General features: G+C 35.5%; 1 protein-coding gene across 1 annotated transcript; it reads right to left on the reverse strand.

The window, feature by feature from the left end:
- Nucleotides 1-1,208: 1,208 nt before the first annotated feature.
- Nucleotides 1,209-2,177, reverse strand: LOC133330004 (V-type proton ATPase subunit D-like). The gene has a single exon (XM_061538463.1). The coding sequence runs from the start codon at nt 2,175-2,177 to the stop codon at nt 1,209-1,211; it is 969 nt and encodes a 322-aa protein (XP_061394447.1).
- Between the last annotated feature and the right edge of the window lie 22,528 nt (nt 2,178-24,705).

Here is a 24,705-nt window from a genome sequence, read left to right on the forward strand (position 1 = left end):
TTTCCGTTTTTTAGTCGCCCTAAAGGTTACAGTCACAAATATTACTTGAGAAAGGGGATCTGCCAACTAATTAGAATGATTAACAGGTCAAATTAACAGATATTTTGTGTTTAAAACAAGTAAAAAAGCGTCAGCTGATTTTGCGGATAGATCTATACCCCAGCCTATAGTTTGTGGAATTCTACGGAATTATTACACACTGTATTTATCATTCGCTTTATATAATTTATATATTTTGATCAAATATTTGATAACCTGTGGATAGGTACCACAAGAGTTTGCTCTATTGAAGTATATGTTTGAATGTTTGAGGGTTAGGTCCAGATGTATTGGATCCATCAAAGTTTTGATCAAATTGGACATTCCATTAGTTTGATATTGAATTATCAAATTTTCAAAATATTGGCACTTTGTGGGGGAGGTACCGGAAGGAGAGAACCGGAGTATCACATCTTCGGACATGACCTAGGATTGGTTAAAGTATTACGATGTGTAACATTTAGATCAAATCGGACATTTCATTCGCTTAATAATTTACAACAATTTTAAATGATGACCCTTTATTAGGGAGTTACTAGAAGGAATGCACCGTCATTTGTCATGCAGGGTATCAAATGGTCGGCCCCGTCTTGCTATACTACTGGCCTCACTAGGTTAAATATTTTTATAATTACCATCAAGGCTATAGACGTGGATTTTTTTAAAGAATTTTGTTCATTTACCACAGTTTTCCTTGAACCACTGTAGTTGAAAAATTCAAGTTTCAGCATTTAATTTTTTGGCATTCATTTGATCTGATTGCGTTGTTATTTTTAAGGCAAATGGTATCGTGAACAACACAGCAGAGTTTTTACTTAATTCAGCAACATGTCTATACCCTGCGTTTTTATTTTCGGCCATGATGAGAATTAACGCAACTGGCAATGAGTTTTCACTTGAATTCGGTTTTTAATCGCATTGCACAATCATGGTCGTCGCTATAAAAACGGGCCAAAATACAAGTTTGCAACATCATGGCACGGTAAATTAAACAACAAACGAAAGAGATACAATCGGTTTTTTTTCTAGGGCAAGGATCCTTCCGAAGAGGAGGATGATGGAAATATGGAAATTTGGTCAAATTATTGGAGGTTGGTAGAGGCTTTTGGTGTGGATCCATAGTAACAAAGGATTTCTTTTATTCTTCTGGTATTAGGGCTTTAGGTGTTCTATTGCAGGGATTCTTCCGATGAAGAGGGTGAGGCAGTAACAACATTTTTCGAATCTGGCAATTTGGTTGAACTCTTGGAGGCTGGGGTTGGCTTTTGGTGTCGAGACTTAATGATAACGGGTTTCATTTCCTCCTCCGGCATTAAGACCACAGTATTGCCACGCAAACTAACAAAGGTTTTACGCGTCACGGGAACGGTGGGATCAACGGTTAGGCCCATTTGTTTAATATCCGGTTGCTTAGTTGTCCAATCTGCCAGGTCAATATCCAACGGAGTCAATTCCGATTTACTTTCACTGCGTTTATTCATCTCAGCAGAAAATTGTGTTTTCTTTTTATTCTGCTTGGCCTGAGAACGTTTAAGGCGATAGAAGTCCTCTCGTTCAAATTCATCCAATTCATCGCGTATATAATTGAGGGTATTGTGATAGCGTGGTAGTACCACATACTCCAAACCATTGACACGTCGATTATTTAGCTTAACGGCCTCACTGATAATTTTGGCATTATACTCCAAGGAGGCCAATGCGACGAGTATTCTTAAGGCTTCTTGAAATTTCTCTCTTACCACATCGACCTGTTGACCACCAGCTCCAAGTCCGGTTAATGGTAAGGATTGAAAAGGCAACAAAACCAACTCGAAAGAGGGAACATTCATGCCGACAATTTTATTATTTTTCAAATGTAAAAATGCATTGGCACTGTCCGGTTGTTCCACGGTGACCGATTTGAAGTCGGTGGCTAAGAATTTTGCTTTCGCCATCGAGAAACGAGCTTCTTGCATTATATCTCGAACTTGTTCTTGATTTTTCTTTAATTCACTCAGAATTTGTCGTAGATGCAGTTCCAAGGCATCACGTTTTCGTTTTAATAAACTGAGCCCGGTTGTAGCCCCCACAATGCGTTGTTTCATCAAAACAAAATTGGCACGCGAGGGGAATATTGGTAACACGTCCCGCCCTGACATTTTGGAAATAAATTAAAAATTCAAATACAAATGAGAAAAAATTATTAAACATCATTTTTTGTGAAATATTTGTCAACATTTTTAAGGACCAATCAAACTATGGGCTTCAATTTTTTTAAATAATATTTTTCAAGGAACTTCTCCGCTAATGGTTTTCAAGGACCTTCTTCTTTTTAGGTGTGGTTTTATTAAATAATATTTTGCAAGGACCTTCTCCGCTATAGGGGTGGTTTTTTTAAATTATTTTTTTAACCTTCTCCGCTATAGGCGTGGATTTTTTCAAGTCTTTTTTTCAAGGACCTTATCCGCTATAGGTGTGGATTTTTTAAATAATATTTTGTCAAGGACCTTCTCCGCTATAGGCGTGGATTTTTTAAATAATATATTTAAAAGACCTTCTCCGCTATAGGCGTGAATTTTTTAAATAATATTTTTCAAGGACCATCTCCGCTATAGGCGTGAATTTTTTAAATAATATTATTCAGGGACCTTCTCCGCTATAGGCGTGAATTTTTTGAACCAACCATCATGGCTATAGGCGTGGATTTTTTTAAAAATATTTTTCACCAACCATCATGGCATAAGGCGTGGATTTTTTTTAATAATATTTTTCACCAACCATCATGGCTATAGGCGTGGATTTTTTTAAAAAAAATATTTTTCACCAACCATCATGGCTAAAGGTGTGGATTTTTTTAAGAAATATTTTTCACCAAGCATCATGGCTATAGGCGTGGATTTTTTTAAAAAATATTTTTCACCAACCATCATGGCTAAAGGTGTGGATTTTTTTAAGAAATATTTTTCACCAAGCATCATGGCTATAGGCGTGGATTTTTTTAAAAAATATTTTTCACCAACCATCTTGGCTATAGGCGTGGATTTTTTAAATAATATTTTATTATAAGGACCAACAAAGTTATGTCTTTTCAACAAATCACCAGTGCATGGGTTTATTAAATGCATATTTGAAATAAATAGTTTATCTTTACACTTCTTCAGCTATTTAACAACATTACTCGCTTCCCTTTGGTAGTACAAGCTCAAAAATAAATACGTTTGTATAAACACAATGCAATGTGATTAAATATTTAAGGCGATTAAATTTACGGCTTAAAACTACCAAACACCAATGGCCAACAATGACCACTGAACGTAGTCCAAGCTTACTCACACACACTTACTCATTCATATATTAATGTTGAAGTTAAAAAAAGATTTCAACTTAAAAATTAAAGTTCTTTCGTATAAATCCTGTCGACATTGTTGGTATATATGCATACATACATAACAACAAATGTATTGGTATGTGCAAGGGTATAAGACAATAACAGCTAATGTACGAAATAACACACACCGACAATACTACACGTGACACTTAATGTTGGTAGTACAAGAAGCCAACAGCAGTTTTTGGTTTTTATGCATCACCTGCTATAAACACAATAGACAGTGGGTAAAAAATGGAATTGGAAAAATATTCTTTAAAAAATCCACACGTATAGCCTTGATGTTCGGTGGAAATTTTTTCTTTAAAAAATCCACACGTATAGTCTCGATGTTTGGTGGAAAAATATTCTATAAAATATCCACACGTATAGCCTTGATGTTCGGTGGTAAAATATTCTTTAAAAAAGCCACGACTATAGCCTTGATGTTCGGTGGAAAAATATTCTTTAAAAAATCCACACGTATTGTCTTGATGTTTGGTGGAAAAATATTCTATAAAATATCCACACGTATAGCCTTGATGTTCGGTGGTAAAATATTCTTTAAAAAAGCCACGCCTATAGCCTTGATGTTCGGTGGAAAAATATTCTTTAAAAAATCCACGCCTATAGCCTTGATGTTCGGTGGAAAAATATTTTTTAAAAAATCCACACGTATAGCATTGATGGTATTGGAAAAATATTCTTTAAAAAATCCACGCCTATAGCCTTGATGTTCGGTGGAAAAATATTTTTTAAAAAATCCACACGTATAGCATTGATGGTATTGGAAAAATATTCTTTAAAAAATCCACGCCTATAGCCTTGGTGGTTGATGAAAAATATTCTTTAAAAGAGCCATGCCCTTAGAAGGACTTAAAAGACCTCTGAGTATTTTTGGGCTATTGAGAATTTGTTTCCCTATAGAACATTGTCTATATGTTGGCACTCATACACACGAACTAATACCTTAACATATAGCTGACTAACACGTATAAATAAAAATGCCTTTAAGCCATTGCAAAAGAATTGCACCAACTGTAAAGACTTCCAGCACTACCACTGATGGTACTTCTGTGTGTGGTAGTGCGAGTGGAACGTTGCATTGTGGCAATGATAGTAATAAAATCACATTTCAATGCACTCCAAGCAGATGAAGATGGACGCGGAGGAGGACATCGTGTCAGGTCCGAGATTGTCAGAGCAGGAGGGCAAGAGACACAAATTTAAATTGAAACAGATGGCAACAACATTAAAAGGCCACACACTTTGGTGATGGTAAAGACAATCTGAAGTGGATTCACCTATGTCCCTGTCCATGTCTATGGGTGTGTGTGTTTTAGTATGTGTTCTTTTTAAAAACCTTAATCCAACATTTGTGCTACTGCTGTTGTTGTTTTTCTTGAGCACGAGATTGGTTGAAGTTTGGTTTGGTTTGCTGGTCGGACTAACATGGTCGGACAATTCTGTACAGATTTCTGGCATTCAAGTGTGGCAAATGGTAAATGTCATTCCAGCTGCTGGTTTTGGTCCGTCCTGCTTCTGCTGCAATGGCATTCACAAACCAACGTTGATGATTTTTCAAAAAGAGAGAGAATTGTATTTTTGTTGTTAGTTCGGATTCCGAGAATCCATTGCTATTTGGTCACTGCAGTAGCTGCAGTTAATGTCATTCCTTTTGGTGTTTCTTGTTTCTTCTTTTTCTCTGTCTTTGAGGCATTTAATTCGTATAACGGCTGTCCTTGTTGTTGTTTATTCTGTTTTGCAAAATAAGCCAGAGCCAGAGTAGAAGACAGTCAGGTCTCCACCTCTAATGGCCAGGCAATGAATTGGGGCATTATGTGGGATCAGAAGGTAATGTGGAATCCCATCAAGGCTTCTGGGTAACACATGTACTCTACATTACACATACATATGCGAAAACAAAGCTACTCGTACCTGTTTACAAGGATACAAAACACACACACACACGTGAGACTTTACGAAGTCATGTTTTGTTGGTTTTGCGGTACGGACATGTAAGTTAGTTTAAATTTGTGTTAGAGAACATTTTCAAAGATTTTTTGGCAATAATAGTAATGTTGACATTTCTGTTCATTTATTATAAACTCAGTACCTGCACATACATGATATCAACAAAGTCAATTGTTGTTGGTTTCTAACAACAAAATAAAAACACAAGTTGAATGAAACCCCAAATTACTTTGATTATCGTCCAAAGTAAGAAGGATGATTTGGACGTTGTTTTAGTTTTGCTTACAAGACTGAAATTAAATTAGTTTGAATTGTGGTTATTGGCCATGACCCGAAATGAACAGCATCAGCCCTTTTATTGGAAATTTTTTGGGATAAATCATAGGGGACAAAAGTTTTGTATTCAAAAAGGAAATAACATGTAAGGGATATATTCGAAAGAACATAGAACATCATACTGGTACAGGTTTGGAATTAAAATTTGAAAACAACCGGATAGGAAATCTACACCTGAGAAGTTGAATATAATGAAAAGGCATTCGTATCTAACATTATTAGATATTGAAATCGTTGTAAAGGAAAACATGCATTGAATGATGTTCAGAATACCAACATGGATTGTGAGAAATTAAAAACTAGAAAATACGATGGACGAATGGCATTACTGCAGGATATACTATAACATTTAGATGCCATCAAGAATATCTTGTCAAGGCCTGTTATAGACGTGAATTGTTTAACAATTTTTTTTCGACACCCAATACAGGCGTGGATTTTTAAAAAAATATTTTTTCGACACCCAATACAAGTGTGGATTCTTTAAAGAAACAATTTTCAAGGGCAAATACAGGCGTAGATATTTTAAAGAATACTTTTTCGACACTCAATACAAGTGTGGATTTTTTAAAAAATATTTTTTTCGACATCCAATGCTAGTGTGAATTCTTTAAAAAACATATTTTCATATACAGAATATATGTTTTCAACGATCAATACAAGAATTTTTTTTAAGGATCCTTGAATAAATATTCCTTAAACGTCCACGCCTGCATTGATCCTTGAAAAATATTCTAAAGAAGAATATATGTTGTCAAGGATCAATACAAGAATTTTTTTCAAGGATTTATTTAAAGAATATTTTTACAAGGACCAATACAGGACCAATACAATGTTTAAAAGATGTTTTCAAGGATTTGTTTACAGAATATTTTTTCAAGGACCAATATATTTGTGGATGCTTTAACGAATATCCTTTTGACATAAAACATATTGTAAAGAATATTTCTTCAAGGATTAATGCAGGCATGGATTTTTTAAGAATTTCACGGATTAATGCAGGCGTATATTTTTTAGAATATTTTTCAAGGATCAATACAGGCGTGGACGTTTTAGGAATATTTTTTCAAGGATTAATGCAGGCGTGGTTTTTTTAAGAACATGTTTGTCGATGTTAAATTGTAAACAAAGTACAGGTCGCACTTATAATCCGAATTGGATGAAATTTGGCATAGGTCACTTATTTGGCCCAAGGACGAACCCTATTGAAATTGGGACAAATCGATTCAGATTTAGATATAGCTCCCATATATATTTTCGTCCGATTTAATGTAAACGGTCCCTATATATCTTTCGATTTGCACGAAATTTGACACAGCGTAATGAATTAGGTCTAGAATAATGTATGTCAAGTTTCCTGAAAATCGGTTCAGATTTGGATATAGGTCCCATATATATTTGCGTCAGATTTAAGGTAAATGGTGTACCAAAGTCTCTAAACGATGCGTGTTAAATTTTGTGAAAATCGGTCCAGATTTAGATATAGCTCCCATATATATTTTCGTCCGATTTAATGTAAACGGTCCCTATATAGCTTTCGATTTGCACGAAATTTGGCACCGGGTAATGAATTAGGTCTAGAATGATGTGTGTCAAGTTTCGGGAAAATCGGTAGAGATTTCGATATAGGTCCCATAAATATTTTCGTCCGATTTAAGGTAAATGGGGTACCAAAGTCCCTATATATCTTCCGATTTGAATGAAATTTAACACAGGGTAATGAATAAGGTCTAGAATGACGTGTGTTAAGTTTCGTGAAAATCGGTTCAGATTTAGATAAAGCTCCCATATATATCTTCGTCCGATTTAAGGTAAATTGTGTACCAAAGTCCCTATATATCTTTCGATTTGCACGAAATTTGGCATAGCGTACTGAATTAAGTCTAGAATGATGTGTGCAAAGTTTCGTGAAAATCGGTTCAGATTTAGATATAGCTCCCATATACATTTTCGTCCGATTTTCGGTAAATAGTGCACCAAAGTCCCTTTATATGCTTCGATTTGCACGAAATTTCGCATAGCGTGCTGAATTAAGTCTAGAACGATGTGTGTTAAATTTCGTGAAAATCCCATATATATTTTCGTCCGATTTAAGGTAAATGGTGTAACAAAGTATCTATATATAGTACGATTTGCGTGAAATTTAGCACAGGGTAATGAATAAGGTCTAGAATGATGTGTGTTAAGTTTCGTGAAAATCGGTTCAGATTTAGATATAGCTCCCATATATATCTTCGTCCGATTTAAGGTAAATTGTGTACCAAAGTCCCTATATATCTTTCGATTTGCACGAAATTTGGCATAGCGTACTGAATTAAATCTAGAATGGTGTGTGTCAAGTTTCGGGAAAATCGGCCGAGATTTCGATATAGGTCCCATATATATTTTCGTCTGATTTAAGGTAAATGGTGTACCAAAGTCTCAATATATAGTTCGATTTGCACGAATAGCGTACTGAATTAAGTCTAGAACGATGTGTGTAAAATTTCGTGAAAATCGGTGTAGATGTCGACATATCTCCCATATATATTTTCGTCCGATATTATGTAAATGGTGCACCAAATCCCTATATATCTTTCGATTTGCACAAAATTTGGCATAGCGTACTGAATTAGGTCTAGAAAGATGTGTGTTAATTTTCGTGAAAACCGGTTCAGATTCAGATATAGCTCCCACATATAGATTATATTTTTAACAACGCGGCGTACCGAATAGCGTGTATCAATTTTGCTATAAATCGTTTTCTATAAATTATCCCCATGTTACGCAGACGGCTCTAAATCTGCTCGAATGAAATTACAATTAGGATAGATTGGAGAAAGAGGGAACATAGACATGCAATTGTTAGGATACATATGAACAATATACCCAAAGTGGTGAATGGTATCATATAGTCGGCCCAGTCCGACTTTACTACTTTACTTACTGGTTAACGATATTTTTTCGACACCCAATATAGGCGTTGAAATTTTTGCAGAATATTTTTGCACATCATACTTTATGTTTCGACCTTGAACATTGCCGGAACTTCATGTAAAATGACATAGCAGTCAGCGCGGCATTGCTGTTCTCTAGTGCGGTAATGGTTATACTAAGCAACATTAATTTATTAAAAACAATTTCTTAAAATATGGACTTTACTTCCAATGACCCGAAATGTTGGGCGGTTTTTTTAATTGGAGCTATACGAAAACATGGACCTATAGTGAACATTGTCTATAAAGACAAATTGCATTGGTAGCTTCTGCAATGCTTCTGGCTAATCTTCACTCCAAAATCGACAATTTTGCTTGTTTACGTACCAGTTGAGCCAAAGAAGAGCTTCGTGGCCGACACACAATTTTCCGATAAAAATGTGGATCTTCCGTTAATTCTCCAAACTGAATATGTTTAACATTAAAACAAGCCAGTGCTGTCAAAGCTAAAAATCGATCATAAAACTGTTTTACACCATTTACACAAATGATAAAAAATTGGTATCAAAAAGAAGCTCGATGTTTGGGTGCTACACCATTAAAAAACAAATAATTGGATCGAATTTCCATCGGTGAATCCTTGGCCAAACGGAATGAGATTGGCCCATTTGTAACACGGACTGGAGATGAGGAATGGTTCTGCTATGCATTTGGAAAGGAAAGGTTCTGCTATGCATTTGGTGGGACTGAAATGGGATTATTTATTATGAGTTGCCTTCACATGGCCAAACGCTAACTTCTGATCTCTACTGTCAACAAATGGACCGTTTCAAGATATCCACTACCCTGCTGTTTGACATGCAATTCATATGTAGGTTATGTTTGTCCTGAAAATAGATGATGTATATCTGGATTAAATAATTTAAGTTTTTTACATAAAAATATTTCTCGCAGTTTTCTCTTTAAATTACTAGACTTAAAACACATTATACAATATTAAATGTAACACCTATTGCATTATTAATTCACCTCAGAATCGTATTTACATTTTTTCTCCTTGTAATGGTAGCTTAATTAATTAATTAATTTAAAATAGCCATTCATTCATTGTTCTCCACAAGGTAAAAAAAAACTTTTTTCCAAGATCTCCTACAAACCGAAAAATATTATTTAACAAAGCCATTAGTAATTCCTCCCACACCAACCTTGACATTTCGACATCTTGACTAGAATTTCTTAGACTGACGGCCTGTCATGTCAGTCATCTGTGTACGTCATTGTTGGTGTAACATCGTAGTTATCGTCATCGCAATCATCATTGTCGACGTCGTCGTTGTTGTAATCGCAGTCATCGTCATTGTATTTGGCTGGCTTGTCCTCGTAATGCGGTTGCAGTGTCATTGTCTAGCGTACATCGAACATGACCAACGACAACCACAACAGCAGCCACAACGACAAGAGCAAGAACTTGTCCTAGAGATTTTCGTTATGGCAAAAACGGATGTCAGTCATGTCTTCATTATTATTAACGCCGTTGGTGGTAATGATGAACAAATAGACGACGTTCCACATCTGAAGGTGTACCAACATGAAGCTAACCTTCGTGTAGTTGCCTTAGGTCGTCTATGCATAGATATGTATGTATGTCTGTATGTGTGTGTGTTTGTGTGTGCATTTGTATACACACAAATTAGATAAAGATTGTTGGTTAGATTTTCACTGAATAGAGTCAATCCGTAAGCCATGACATGGAGTACAGGTCTAGAGATACACTATAATGCATATTTGCTTTAGTTTGAATTCTAGTAGATAATCCAATGACAGATTTCAAGAACGTATATACATATGCCGGTATCTATGAATGCATGGGTGTGTGTCATAACAGAGGAGTCTAGAAATCTTAATATATATATATCTATACTGGCCTATGCAAAGTACTAAAGCTCCAATATAAAATGCAATGTAGGATATCTAGATATCAATTTGATGTGGCTGCAGCATTGGAAAAACAAGGATCATGCAAACTTCTGCTGGATCTACTAAATCTAATGCATAATTTCTATCGCCCTTTGGATTTTCTTAGAGAAGCCAGAAATTTCAACATATCGACAATGTGGCGGCACCTTCATGGGATTTTGTCATGGACCTGCATCGAACACATTATCTAAAGTTGTTGTTTGCCCTCCATAAAAATAGAATGTCAAATACTAAACTCTACGGATGGAAAATTGCGGATAAAATCTTCAAAGTGTCAAACTTCGGCCACCATTTTAAGAATTTGAACTGGGCTTGAGATTGCATTTTTTTAAGAACTAGTGCAGTGTTCCTTTCAGCTTCCTTTCATTTGGCTGTGATTAGAATAAATTCTTATTTTACGACTTAATTTATTTTGCATTTGACCACAGCAATCCGCACACATTAATAGATTATGCAATAGCTGGGAGAGAGAGAGGTCATAATTTCATAGTCGGATATGCAATTGTTAATAGTTCAAGCATAACTTCACGATGCTATTTTATGCAAATAATGATGACTACTGTTAATTGGTATGGACATGATGATCTTGCTTGTATAATTAATCGGTTTTAAATTTTTGAATTCTTAGTAGAAAATGGGAAACATAATATACGAATGAATGTATGATTTGAAGTGGATTGCATTGGGGGATCTGAAAATTACGAATGGAGTACGAAACCGTACAAATATACGATTTTCTCACACTTGGATGAAGTTTTCGACTAGCGTTTACCGTTTCACTTCTTTTGTTACTTAGTCGACCTCGATTTCGAGATCATTGGGAGCTCCTTTCCGATGATGCACTATGGGTCAGAGATCAATTTTTTTGGTCATAATTAGTGAGGAGGGTTCATGAACTAAACAAATATCACATATAAAGGTTTTGGGTACGCTGATCACAAAATGTCGTCTTAATCGGACAAACATTAATTGGACGAATATATGTGGGTTTATGTGGGAGGTATATCGAAATCCTTGACAGTAGGCTATTCCAAATTTCTTGTAAATCGAAGTATATAAAAGGGCTTTGGTGCACTAGTTACATAAAATCGGACGAACATATATATGGGAGCAATATCTAAATTCAAAATTTACAATACATCGTTTTAGTCTCAATTCAGTAAGCTAAGCCAAATTTGTGCAAATCGAAGGATATATAGGGACTTTGATGCACTATTTACTTACAATCGGACAAACATATATATGGGAGCTATATCTAAATCTGAACCGATTTTCAAGAAATTTAACACACATCGTTCTAGGCTTAATTCAGTATGCTATGCCAAATTTCGTGCAAATCGAAGGATATATAGGGACTTCAGTACACCATTTACCTTAAATTGGACAAAAATAAATATGGGAGCTATATCTAAATCTGAACCGATTTTTCCCAATTTCAATAGGGTACGCCCTTGGGCCAAACAAATGAGCTGTGCCAAATTCCATTCAATATGGATTATAAATGCGACCTGTATTTTGTTTACAATTTAACATGGACACACAGACGGACGGACATGCATAAATCGACTAAAAAGGTGATTCTACGCATATTCTAAAAAGGAACCATATGTCTATCTTGTTTCCTTTTGCCTGTTATAAACATATGTAAAAAGACATAATACCCTGTACCACAGTGTGGTGAAGGGTATAACAAGTAAGCTATGTTCAAAAGTCGGACGTGGCCGACTATATGATACCCTTCACCACTTTGGATACTTACAAGATATGTTAATTGTATTCTGTAGATAGAGCAGACATAGTATCTTTGGAGGACTATTGACATGGAATCGGGCGAAATCGAATTTGTGATCTACATAGATATTCTTACCTCAATTGCATTTGATATGCAAAATTTTGTCTCAAGCGGACAAATATTGGGAGTTTGGTGCGACATTTAAACAAATCGGACGAAACTATTTATGGAGCTATATCTAATTCTGAACCGATTTCAACAAAATTTCGCATACAACATTCTGTACCTAATTTAGTACGATGTGCAAAATTTTGTCCCAATCCTATTCTGAACCTATTTTAACAAAACTTCGTATATATCATTCGGGGCCCAATTCAGTACTCTGTGCGAAATTTTGTCCTAAGCGGACAAATATTGGGAGTATTGTCCATCATTCACAAGAAATCGGACGAAACTATATATGGAAGCTATATCTAAATCTGAACCGATTAAAAAAATCGCATGCATCAACCTGCACCTAATTCAGTACTCTGTACGAAATTTGTAGTTTTGTGCATCAATTACATTAAATCGGACGAAACTATGTATGGGAGCTATTTCTAATTCTGAACCTATTTTAACAAAACTTCGCATATATCATTCGGGGCCCAATTCAGTATTCTGTGTGAAATTTTGTCAAATCAAATATTCGGAGTTTTGTGCATCATTCACAAGAAATCTGACAAAACTATATATCGAAGGTATATCTAATTCTGAACATATTTTAGCAAAACTTCGCATACATCTACCTACACCTAATTCAGTATGTTATGCCAAATTGTGTCTCAATCGGACAATTATTGGGAGTTTTGTGCATCATTCACAAAAAATCGGACGAAGCTATGTATGGAAGCTATATCTAAACCTCAATCGATATCAACAAAACTAAGCATACATCAACCTGGAGCTAATTCAGTACCTTGTGCAAAATTGTGTCTCTATCGGATAGATATTAGGAGTTTGGTGCACTATTTACCTAAAATCGGGCAAAACTATATATGGAAGCTATATCTAAATCTGAAACGATTTTTGCCAAATTCAAAAGGGTTCGTCCTTGGGCCAAATAGATGAGGTGTGCCAAATGTCATCCAATTCGGATCGTAAATGCGACCAGCATTTTGTTTACAATTTAACATGGACAGACGAAAAAATTGAAGTGAGCAGAGAGAAAATATGGTACAGGCCAGAATATTCAGCATATGATCCTGAAGCATCTGTTTATTCGGGATGGTGTTTTGCAAAATTCAGGTTTCAGTGACGTATTGCAGTTTATAATTTATGTGCTTCGAATATGTTAATCTTTGTTTTCCTACGTCCTACCTAGCATTATAGCACGATGTTTTCTGCACCAATCTATACAGGTCTTCTAATAATAAGGACCGTGCTTACAAAAAAAAAAAAAAAAAAAAAAAACACAACACGTCATAAAGCCTGGGGGAATATTTTTCTCTGCAACACCGATGAATATTTTTAGGTGGCTTTGGAACTACCCTACAACATAAGATGAATCTTCAATATTGATTTTCATACAAAACATAACACAGCTTCGTTGAGAATTATCTACAAAAAAGCCCGACAATCACCCGGAATGGGGACTGTGTCAAGGTACCGATCTGTATTAAATATTTTCTGTGAAACAACTGTTCAAGGATCCATAATATGAATTTTCAATTCCTTCTGGCAGGATATACGAAACTTCAATACACATTTTTTTGTGATGTACACGCCTGATTAGAGTACTTTTGATTGTCTACTTCGATAAACAACATGATTTAATATTTCCCGCAGGGTCTGTGCCGAGATCAGACAGCTTTATTATACATAGTCGATATTTCCCATCGCCCGAATCGACCATTTTTCAAATGGTTAATAATCAATGAACATATTAGTATTTTATTTCCAATCTAGTCAATTTAAAATACGTTTCTTCCAATTTTATTTAACAGGGAAGAAAGCTAAAATATGCACAAACAATTTTCGATCTGTCTGTAAAATTTAAATAAAACACACCGCAGAAAACCTTGCATTTTAGAAAATTTACTTTAATTCAGTCGGAGCTCAATTTTCCCCTTCAATTGCTGCCGGGTTATTTGTACTCATTATCACCATATTTTCAATTTCAAAAAGTTTCAATGATGAAAAGAAACTAACCGAAAAAGAAAATAGGCATGGAAAGAGGAAAAAATTCTCGTAAAATATTTCACAAAGAAATTTCAATTCTCTTTTTTTTTGTTTAAGGGTCAGGCTTTAGGCTACCAATAACAAAAAACCCCAATTCTATTCACCAACACATTTCACGGTGATGTTGAAATTTTGGCCAAGCGTGTATTCAATTAAGAAAAAAGGCTCAACTTCGGTAAACTTACAATGAAATCAAATTTCATTTCACCAGCAATAACCTGAACATTTTAAATAACTGTTCTTAGCAGAGTTCATTTTTTTGTTGGATTTTGTTTTTTTGGCAGCGGGACAGGTTGTAGTTTTTTTTTTCTTAGCCATAAACTGGGGTTGTTGGTCGCTGTCCTATTGCCGTGGTGCTGGTGGCCTAACTTGTAAACACACTTGATGTTGTTTTCACCTGGTTTTGTAATGGTTTGTGAAATGAGCTCTCCTGAAAACTTAGTGAATGGCAATCGCAAATAAAAAAAAACACACACACACAAAAATGCTGTCGAAGAACTCACAACAACAAAGAAGGTAAATAGATGGTGAGACGAGCATCTGGTGTAAAATCCTTCACTTCCAAATAATTTAACCCCAAAAATGTTTGACCCCACGGAAAAAAGGTAAAACAACAACGTTTAATGTGAATTGTAATTGAAAAGTAGAGAATTTTATGGTTTTTTACTGCCACCATAATAGGGTGTACAGAAAATAGTGTGGGTGAAGTCTCAATTCGTTAATGATGACTAGTGACAAATATTCTAAAAAAATAGTGTGAATGGCATTTGGATTGGTCGGCCCTATTTTCTATGCGTAGTCGGTGACTATTTTAAAATTGTTAGGTATATTGTAAGGTATCGATTAGGTCATCATTTCCTATTAATATAGAATACTAACTAGCGGGAATTAAATATAAATTAAATTAATTAAAAATAAATTATAGCGGGAATTAAATATACTTACTTACTTAACTGGCTTGTTACAGAACGGTTATTCCATAAGCCGAGCTTAAAAAAGATTTCCAAGCGCGTCGGTCTTGTGCGAAAATCCACCAATTTGGAAGACCACGTTCCAAGATGTTGTTTTCTACTCGGTCTAATACGTGGCCTTCCCCTTCTACGGGAACCATCAGTAGACTCGTTTTTATATTCCTTTTGAGCTGGGGCATTCTCATTCATCCGCACAATATGGCCTAGCCACCGTAGTCGCTGCAGCTCAATACGACTGATTATGTCGATGTCCGCGTATAAATTGTAAAGCTCGTGGTTCATTCGGCCGATATTCACCGTCGACGCAGATCGACCCGTAGATCTTTCGGAGAATTTTTCCATGAAGAAGTATCCATGCTTCTGATCCATATAATAGCATGGGTAGTATCAGCGTCTTGTAAAGTGTGATTTTGGTCCGGCGAAGGTGGCCTTGCTTTTGAGTTGCTTGCTCTGACCATAATAGCATCGGTTGGCCATCACTATCCTTCTCCGAATTTCAAAACTGATGTCATTCGCTTTATTTATGGCGGTACCAATTTATATAAAGTCTTTAACTACCTCGAAGCTGTAGTTCTCAAGTTCCACAGTTGGTCCGAGTCTACTGAACGTCTTTCGCGTTGATACCATCAGCTTGGTCTTCTCGCCGTTTACTGCCAGACCCACTTTGGCAGACTCCTTTTCAATTTGTTCAAAGGTGGCTGTTACCGCTCGCAATGTTCGACCCATTATATCGATGTCATCGGCGTAGGCGAGTAACTGATGTTGTTTGGTGTACAGAGTGCCATTTCTGTTCAACTTTGCGTCTCGTATGACCTTTTCCAGTAGGGCTTTGATGGGTCCTTTCCTACTTTAACTGCTGATCTTGTGCCACTTAAAGTTATCCTGCATAGCCGTATTAATTTTGCTGGAATGCCGAACGTAGACATGGCTTTAAATACCTCTGAACGGATAGGACTGTCGAATGCGGCTTTATAGTCGACAAATTAAATATAAGGGCATTAAAATGTCGAAAAGGTCGCGCATTCATATGTCAAATTGTATGTATTGGTTGGGGAAAAATGAATCCATTATTTTTATATGAACTTGCCGATTTGGGGAATGTCTGATTTGGGGCATATATGCGCCATTTTGTTGTATGATATGTTGTCATTTTAGAGGTTACTTGCAAACAACTGTAGTAGTCGATTTTCATAATCCTCCCTAGATACCAATTTTTCTCATTAAATAAACGTTGCAATACAAGAAAAATATGATAATCGCTTTGTGCCAAGTCTGAACTGTATGGCGGATGCATTAAAAACTTCCCAACCAAGCTCCCGAAGCTCTGGCGAGCACTGGCCTAACGTTGTCCTGGCCAATTCTGGCCGTTTCTATCTTCAATTGCTATCTTCAGACGGTCCAGTTGTTGACATTAGAGATCAGAATTTAGCGTTTGGCCATATGGAACCAACTCATAATAAATAATCCCCTTCCAGTCCCACCAAATGCGTAGCAAAACCATCCTTGCCGTTAATCCTGGTTTGGCCACCGTTTGAGATGCTTCACCGCTCTTTGACCACGATCGTTTTCGCACCGGGTTATCGTATGTGATCCGTTTCTAATCTCTAGTCAAAATCCGTTTAAGAAGGCTTGCATTTTCGCCTTTGTAAATGAAAATCTGTAAAATGTACCTAATTTTCTCTTTGTTCACTTCCATTTTTAACACCCTGTAACTCACAACTGAATGCACCAAACAAAAAATAGCAAAATATATTCACACACTTAACCACACTGTGGGACACGACATATGTCTTTGTGGATATGTTTGTAACAGGCAAAAGGAAACGAGATAGACACAGGGTTCCTTTTGAGAATATGCATAGAACCACTTTTTAAGTCGATTTATGCATGTCCGTCTGTCCGTCCGTCCGTCCATGTATTTTTGTTAACAAAGTACAGGTCGCATTTGTGATCCGATTTGGATGAAATTTGGCACTGCTCATTTATTTGGCCCAAGAATGAACCCCATTGAAATTGAGAAAAATCGGTTCAGATTTAGATATAGCTCCCATATATAATTTCGTCCGATTTTATGTAAATGGTGCACTAAAGTCCCTATATATCCTTCGATTTGCACGAAATTTGGCACAGGGTACTGAATTAAGTCTAGAACGATGTGTGCTAAATTTCGTGAATATCGGTTCAGATTTAGATATAGCTCCCATATATATGTTCATCCGATTTAATGTAAATGGTGCACCAAAGTCCCTATATATCCTTCGATTTGCACGAATTTGGCATTGCGTTCTGAATTAAGCCTAGAACGATGTGTTTTAAATTTCGTGAAATTCGGCTCAGATTTAGATATAGCTCCCATATATATTTTTGTCATTGTTTTTCCTTTCATTTGCACGAAATTTGGGTTTATATGTAAATGAAGAACTAAAAATGTGGCCGGACATGTGACAAGTTTCGATGAAATCGGTTTAGATTTCGATATTTTGATTTAAATTTATTTACATAATTTTGTCCCATTGTAAAAAGAAACTCTATATCTTACCAAAATTTTGTATAGGTTGCGGAATGGCATGTTTAATTTCAAGTTAATGGTTCTTCAAAAATGTGACGTCTGTCAGGATCCCATCTGTTGAATATACCCAAAGTGGTGAAGAGTATCATATAGTCGGCCCCGTCCAACTTTATTACTTTCCTTACTGGTTTTTACTGTGAAATGTCATCCTCCCAACTAGCATAAATCTAAAATCGATACGTTACGAGAAATCGGTCAATACAGCCATCTGCCGAAAAGATAAAAATTAAGTTCGATAGATGTATTCTTTCTGGAACCTCCACACAAAATTGTCAAACTTGTGGTGAAAATACCATTTTATAATATTATGCAAACGGAGCAGCGGACTCATTCCAAACTTAGCACATCTTGATGTTTTCATCATGACTGTATATTGTTGAAGGTGAGACTTATTGATCCACTCCTTCTTGTATCTCCCCCATAAAGAACCAACATTTCGAAACGTTATAAATCTTATATTGGACGAACGCCTAGATCGAATTCAAAAATCGGTCCACTATCCCAAATATGCCAACATTTTGAAAATTTGTTAGCCCAATATTAACATAATGAAATATCTGATTTGATCAATACTATGCAAATCGTAATTTTAAATCCAAAGATTGCGTCTATAGTGCAACCTCTTCTGGTACCTCTCCAAAGATGTAAAGTGAATGGCTTCTCTTCAATTATTTGAGAATTCTCAGGACAATTCTGTTTGCAAACACACCAATTCTGTTTTTTAGCATACCAGTCGAATGAGCAATGTGCTTCAGCGCCGACAAAATTGCCGTCCACCGCCTGTTATTCAATCAACTATTCTACGTATCTATGACGTTGTGAATGATCAGCTGGTTTAAATTTTGGCGTGTGCTGGATTTTATGTGTATGTTAAAGTAGATCTAAATGCAAAATTTGCCATAAAGCGAGAGAACGTCAAGGTCACTTACAACAGCTATATTTTCTGTGAAACGATTACGCACAAGTCTTACAATATTTGTAACCGCTTCAGTCTCTTTAAATTGAATGATAAATTACAGAAAGAGGCGTTTGCGTTAGAATCATCAAAATACCAGATATTGGGTGGATATCATTCTGCCGATCTATATTCCGAATTTGGGCTATATTTCGCTATTTTTAAACCCACTGATGTGATAATGGTAATACTACACATTGCTAATAGATGAAGACACCTAAGTATATTTTAATACTTCTCCCAAATCTGACCTCTTCCATTAAAAGTATTGCTATTAGATTAAGGGTCAACAGGTCCTCTCTTTTACACTGGTAACTTTTCCGGATCATATTTGGCCGGAATGAACATTTACGCCATAAGATGCAAATTTTGTAATTTTACACACAAATGCCATGGTTAATTTGACTGCCCAGATCTCTTTCCCCGTGTAAATTATAATTATGGCAACTAAAAAAAATAAATATCAGCCCATCACGAATGAAAATTATAGGCATTGTCCTTGACTATGTACGGAACTTCTGGTAAAATTTCAAATTTATTAACATGACACGCTTACTTCTCAGCCCCATATTCTTCCCATATAAAATGTACAAAATTGAATGCAAATTTTTACAATTTTAACACTCGCTAAATATTAATCGATCTTTATCGAAACAGTCATACTTATTCATTCAAAATTTCGCCAAGCTAGGGTCATAATTGTGTTCTCAAGAACGAGCAGATAAACTGGGCTGAATAATTTCTTTTATCAATTTCACTCCTAAATATCATCTGAACATTACCAAATACAATAGGAACAAAATTTCAGATCCTAAATAAAATATTGTGACATCCATATTAACATTATTCAAACTTTAGGTGTGATTTGTTAAAACCACATATAAGGTTTGCTCAGATCATTAGGTCGTATGATTTATCCTTCAATTATTTAACAACATGTATACGCCAAGGTCTCTGCATAAAAGTCGATGTTAGTAGTCCAATGAAAATATTTCCATGTGCAACCCACTAAGAAGATTGTTATTATTCAAACATTCACAAAGTTGTACAGGTCCTTTAGAAAATTTCTTTAAAAAATCCACGCCTATAGTTGTACAGGTCCTTTAGAAAATTTCTTTAAAAAATGCCTATAGTTGTACAGGTCCTTTAGAAAATTTCTTTAAAAAATCCACGCCTATAGTTGTACAGGTCCTTTAGAAAATTTCTTTAAAAAATCCACGCCTATAGTTGTACAGGTCCTTTAGAAAATTTCTTTAAAAAATCCACGCCTATAGTTGTACAGGTCCTTTAGAAAATTTCTTTAAAAAATCCACGCCTATAGTTGTACAGGTCCTTTAGAAAATTTCTTTAAAAAATCCACGCCTATAGTTGTACAGGTCCTTTAGAAAATTTCTTTAAAAAATCCACGCCTATAGTTGTACAGGTCCTTTAGAAAATTTCTTTAAAAAATCCACGCCTATAGTTGTACAGGTCCTTTAGAAAATTTCTTTAAAAAATCCACGCCTATAGTTGTACAGGTCCTTTAGAAAATTTCTTTAAAAAATCCACGCCTATAGTTGTACAGGTCCTTTAGAAAATTTCTTTAAAAAATCCACGCCTATAGTTGTACAGGTCCTTTAGAAAATTTCTTTAAAAAATCCACGCCTATAGTTGTACAGGTCCTTTAGAAAATTTCTTTAAAAAATCCACGCCTATAGTTGTACAGGTCCTTTAGAAAATTTCTTTAAAAAATCCACGCCTATAGTTGTACAGGTCCTTTAGAAAATTTCTTTAAAAAAAAATCCACGCCTATAGTTGTACAGGTCCTTTAGAAAATTTCTTTAAAAAATCCACGCCTATAGTTGTACAGGTCCTTTAGAAAATTTCTTTAAAAAATCCACGCCTATAGTTGTACAGGTCCTTTAGAAAATTTCTTTAAAAAATCCACGCCTATAGTTGTACAGGTCCTTTAGAAAATTTCTTTAAAAAATCCACGCCTATAGTTGCCAAGTAAACAGACCATTCAGCAATCATCGTCGAGAGAAACGTAGGCGGGGTAAAGTAACGCGTTCGATGATTGTGCGATTCACTGTGCTGTAATCACTCGATTTCGATGTGAAATCGTGAAAATGATGCTAAGGGAAGTTTTAATGTTTTTGTTTGCTCTCTGCCATGGCTTCATGGTTCAAGAACAATGCTAATGTTCGATTTAGATTTGATTTTTCGAATTCTCGTTCTAGTTTTGCCGTCTTTTCCATCATCTTCTTCTGCTTATCTGGTAATTTCTATTGATATGCAAATGAATCTACATTTAATGTGTTGAGTCTAATCATTGACCAGAATTTGTTGAAAAAACAAACAGCCGAACATCGTGATTGAAATGAGGATATAAGGAAAGGATATTATAGTGAATAGACAAAAATAACTAGTATGGTATTGCGGTGGTGGCCTTGATTTTAAAGAAAATAAATTTAATTGAAATTGACAATAGCCCTTGATGTTATTTTGAGTATTTCGTTTTTGGATTCGGGGGCAATCTCCACCCATAAATTTTTGGATTCTTTATAGAATAATTAAAAATTAAATAATATAAAAATATCTAGTGTTTATTTTATATTTGCTACAAAGTGTATGGGTGCGTGTGTGTGTGACCACTATACACAAATGAACATAAATAACATTAATTAAAATTCGCCGAGAAAATATATTTTACTACCGTTTTTGTGGCCACATCGAAAACTGCATTTAATTTATTGGATATCATTAAAATTGAGTCCATAACTAAAACCATAAACTTAAAACCATATGCGCGGCAATGTTTCGACAACATTTATTATTCGGCCACAAACATTATTGGACCCCCACCGTTACAACATTGCAAATGTAATTAAAAACAAATAAAATAATAATAATTAATAGTTTGGCCGCAATTACAAATTGCCATGGCATTAGTTGCAGATCATAATTAAATGCACGAATTCGGAAAATATATGCTTGTGGATACTCTTTTATTCGATTTCAAATAAATTGTGACCAAACGAAAATTTACCAAAGCAATAAAAATGTGAAATTTATTTGAAAAAAGTTTATAAACAGAGTGAAAAGAACCGCATGGTTGTACGGGACCCCCGAGATATTTTGAAGGAAGTCATTATACATTTATTCAGTAGACCGAACATATAAGAATATTATTTTATACCTTGCACATACGATAAATTCCTACTGTGGGTCTAGGACCAATATTTCGCAGCGTTACAATCCTTGGGACAACAAGAAGCCATTATACCCTTACGAAATAGTTGTGTGAACAACTATTTTCAAACGTTCGCCGAAAAAATATTTAAAAAAATCCAGCCCTGTGTTAGGTCCTTGAAAAAATATTTAAAAAATCTAGGTCCTTAACAAAATATGAGAAGAGTTCAGGTCTATTTTTGATTCATAAAAAAGTGTTACAAAATGGAAACTACCTACCTTTGTTCGATTTACACAAAATTTTACATAGCCTATTGAATTGGGTCTAGAAAGACATATCCTGTTCTTGATCGGAAATTTTGTTATACCCTCAGTCTTATGTCTAACGAAGGTTTATACACTTTGCTATGGCAAAAATGTGGCTCATTGAAATATTGGATTTAGGCCCCATGTTAATTTGGACCAAATTCGTTTCATACAGTTTGGCTTGAGCGCATGATAAATCTCGAAAAGAGTAACCCATATCATCCAAACTACATCGTAATATTTCTTTCAAACTTAAACTTTCGACAATGGGACTCAATGCATTATTTCACAAGAAAGTATACAATTATACCTCTCATATGACACCACTTTTATTTGAATACCAGCAATACGAAACCAGTGAGCGGAGCAGTATAGTCGGACCCTACACAACTTCCACGAAAATCTAACTTTCTATGGTTCTATATTCAGAGCTTTGGCAATATTTCGCGACCTAATTCTAATATTCAGTAGATGGGGATTGAACTTGTCCCGATTCTCTTTACCGTGGGTTATGCTGTGATGTTGGGGATTAAATTGTAGCCTATAGGTCGAATCGAATAAAACACAAACAAAATAAGTTTTCGGTCCACTTCACAAAATTATTCTCTGATCAACACCGAAAATTATAGGTGTTGTCCTGGACCATAACTGGAATCTAATGGAGAATTTCAAAGCGATCACCGCTATATTTCCGCCCTGTAGTGTGGAATGTGTTACTAAATAATATCTGAATACGTAGGCACCTGTAAATATTTACGTGTAACTCCCACATCTGAGTACATACGACCATATAAAAGGTATCAATTTAAAGGTCAACCACTCGTCTTCAACATACGGTTCCGGGGTCTAGGTCCTTCAGGAGCAAATATATACGCCATAGAATGCAAATTTTGTAATTTTTCACACAAAAGTCAGGGTCCATTTGACCCGCTAAATATTGACCAATCCTTATCAAAACAGCCATGCTTATTCTTTGGCCCGATCCCCTTCTCCATGTAAAATTTCGCGAATATGATTGAGGCCTCTGGAGCGACTGGAAAAACGGACAAACATTAAGTATTTGGTCCATTTCATCCCCTAAATATTAAGCGATATTTATCAAAAACAATAGGATGGGTTCATTGGTCAGAACCCATCCTACATGCAAAATTTCGTGAAGATTGGTCCATAACTGTGGCCTCCCAGATGGACGGACGGACACACATGTCTAGATCGACTCAGCTAGTCGAGATATGACGATCGATATACTTAAGGATGGGTCTAGAACCAATATTTCGCGGCGTTACAAACTACTGGGGCTGCACAAAGCTATAATACCCTGATAACATAGTCGTGTAGGGTATACAAAGTTATAGCAAAAATAAATTAGGTATGCGATTTTTTATAAACTCTTCGTCAGTGCCATCTATTGATGGACATGTTTCCCCCCTTGCAAATCAGTTGTTCAAACCCAATTTTCTTACTAGCCCATACATAATTCTTTTTAGTACTTTTCATACCATTCTTGTACGAATTTACATAAATCCAGCCTCCGCCAAAATATTAGGTTGGGGAAAAGGAAATCCATTATGAAACTGACGATAAAATCTAAGAAATGATCGAAGTTGACAGGCATGTTAGCAGTCGTAACTTCGCCCAGGAGTGAAAAATCTACTATAAAACTGTTTTAAACCATTTACACAAAGCAGGATTCAAAAAGAAACTCGATGTTTGGGTACCACACCAATTAACAAAAAAAACAGTAAGGATAGGTGTAGAGTCGGACGGGGCCGACTATATGATACCCTTCACCACTTTGGGTATATTCAACAGATGGGATCCTAACAGACGTCGCATTTTTGAAGGACAATTAACATGAAATTAAACATGTCATTCTGCAACCTATACTAAATTTTGGTCAGATATAGGGTTGCTTCTTACAATGGGACAAAATTATGTAAATAAATTTAAAGCAAAATATCGAAATCTAAACCGATTTCATTGAAACTTGTCACATGTTAGGTTACACTAATGTCAGTATGTTTTTGCATTCGGCCAAATTTCGTGCAAATGGAAGGATATATGGGGACTTTGATGCATCATTTACATAAAATCGGACGAAAATATATATGTGAGCTATATCTAAATCTGAACCTATTTTCACGAAATTTAACACACATCGTTCTAGATTTAATTCAGTACGCTGTGCCAAAAT

Source organism: Musca vetustissima, unplaced genomic scaffold (assembly GCF_032173495.1).
Source record: "Musca vetustissima isolate MV318-11 ecotype Yass unplaced genomic scaffold, APGP_CSIRO_Mvet_v1 utg200643, whole genome shotgun sequence".
Classification (NCBI taxonomy): domain Eukaryota; kingdom Metazoa; phylum Arthropoda; class Insecta; order Diptera; family Muscidae; genus Musca; species Musca vetustissima.